The following is a 1,094-nucleotide window of genomic DNA, read 5'->3' on the forward strand; positions in this document are numbered from 1 at the left end:
GGTGGACAGGGGCGCCGGCTGCACGTGCCGCCCCGCCTCGCAGCCGGCCGGCCGGCCGGCCGGCCGGCCGGCAGGCGGGCGGCGGAGGCGGCCCGCACTGCGGTACGGCTGAACGACGGTACCGCTGCACGGCAGTACCGCTGCTCGTGCACCCGCACACACCCACACGGCGCAGGCGTGCAGCACAGCGGTACTGACGCACACACAGGCGGTACAGGGCGGTACGACGCCCACCTGGCTCCCCCGCCGCAGGCGCCGCGTCCGCCCACTCCAGCAGGCGCAGGAAGAGGGGCCTGAAGCGTGCCTCTGTCAGGCGCAGCGCCAGGCGCACGTAGCAGGCCACTGCCGCTGCCTCTGTTCGGTCCAGGCCGTCGCTGCGGGCAGGGCAGGGCAGGAGCAGACCGGGGTAAAGAACATCAGCGAATAAGCTTCTAACAAGCTTCTGACAAACTTGGAAAATCAGAAGCTGATGTTTTATCTGTGAAATGAGAGTCATGCCGAAGTAATACATTTGAGGCAGCGCGGGCGCGGCGCAACACAATCTTCGCTAGATGTGGAACGGAGCGGCGGCAACTAGAGGCGGGCACCCCCACCTGGCGGCCAGCAGGGCGGCAGGGCGGCGGCGGCGCAGGTCCAGCGCCCGCAGCAGCGCCGCGGCCACGGCTTCGTAGTGGGAGGAAAGCGCGGCGCCGTCCATGGCGTCCACCGCCGCGCCCAGCAGGCCCAGGAGGCCGCAGGCAGACTCCGGGCCGGCCTGCAACAAAAGATGCAGCACCCACAAAACAGCGTTGGCTTCCTATAAAACATCGTTTCGCTTTATGGCAGCGACATGCCAGCGCAGCACAGGGCAGGCAGGGCAGCCGGCGCCCCGCAGCCCCACTGCCAGCCCACCTCTGCCGCTGCATCCAGGTGCGCGAGCAGCGGCGGCAGCAGGAGGCGGGCGGGCACCGCCAGCGCCAGCTGGCGCCTGACGGCGCCCGCCACGTCAGCGCAGCGCGCCGCCGAGCACTGCGAGGGGGGGCGGGGGGGAGGGACAGGGGCAGGCCAGGCGCGTCAGCAAAGCAAAGTAATACCAGCACCACAAAGCAAAACAA

The 1,094-nt window shown here is 69.6% G+C and overlaps 1 protein-coding gene across 1 annotated transcript; it reads right to left on the reverse strand.

Annotated features, from left to right (window-relative positions):
- Window positions 1–234: 234 nt before the first annotated feature.
- CHLNCDRAFT_144042 (hypothetical protein) lies at window positions 235–1,008 on the reverse strand (the record flags this gene model as incomplete). The annotated part of the gene is made up of 3 exons (XM_005842504.1): window positions 235–374; window positions 594–754; window positions 892–1,008. Coding segments are annotated over 3 exons (418 nt in total), but the record flags the coding sequence as incomplete, so codon positions are not given.
- Window positions 1,009–1,094: the final 86 nt, after the last annotated feature.

This window comes from Chlorella variabilis, assembly GCF_000147415.1.
Source record: "Chlorella variabilis unplaced genomic scaffold CHLNCscaffold_675, whole genome shotgun sequence".
Classification (NCBI taxonomy): domain Eukaryota; kingdom Viridiplantae; phylum Chlorophyta; class Trebouxiophyceae; order Chlorellales; family Chlorellaceae; genus Chlorella; species Chlorella variabilis.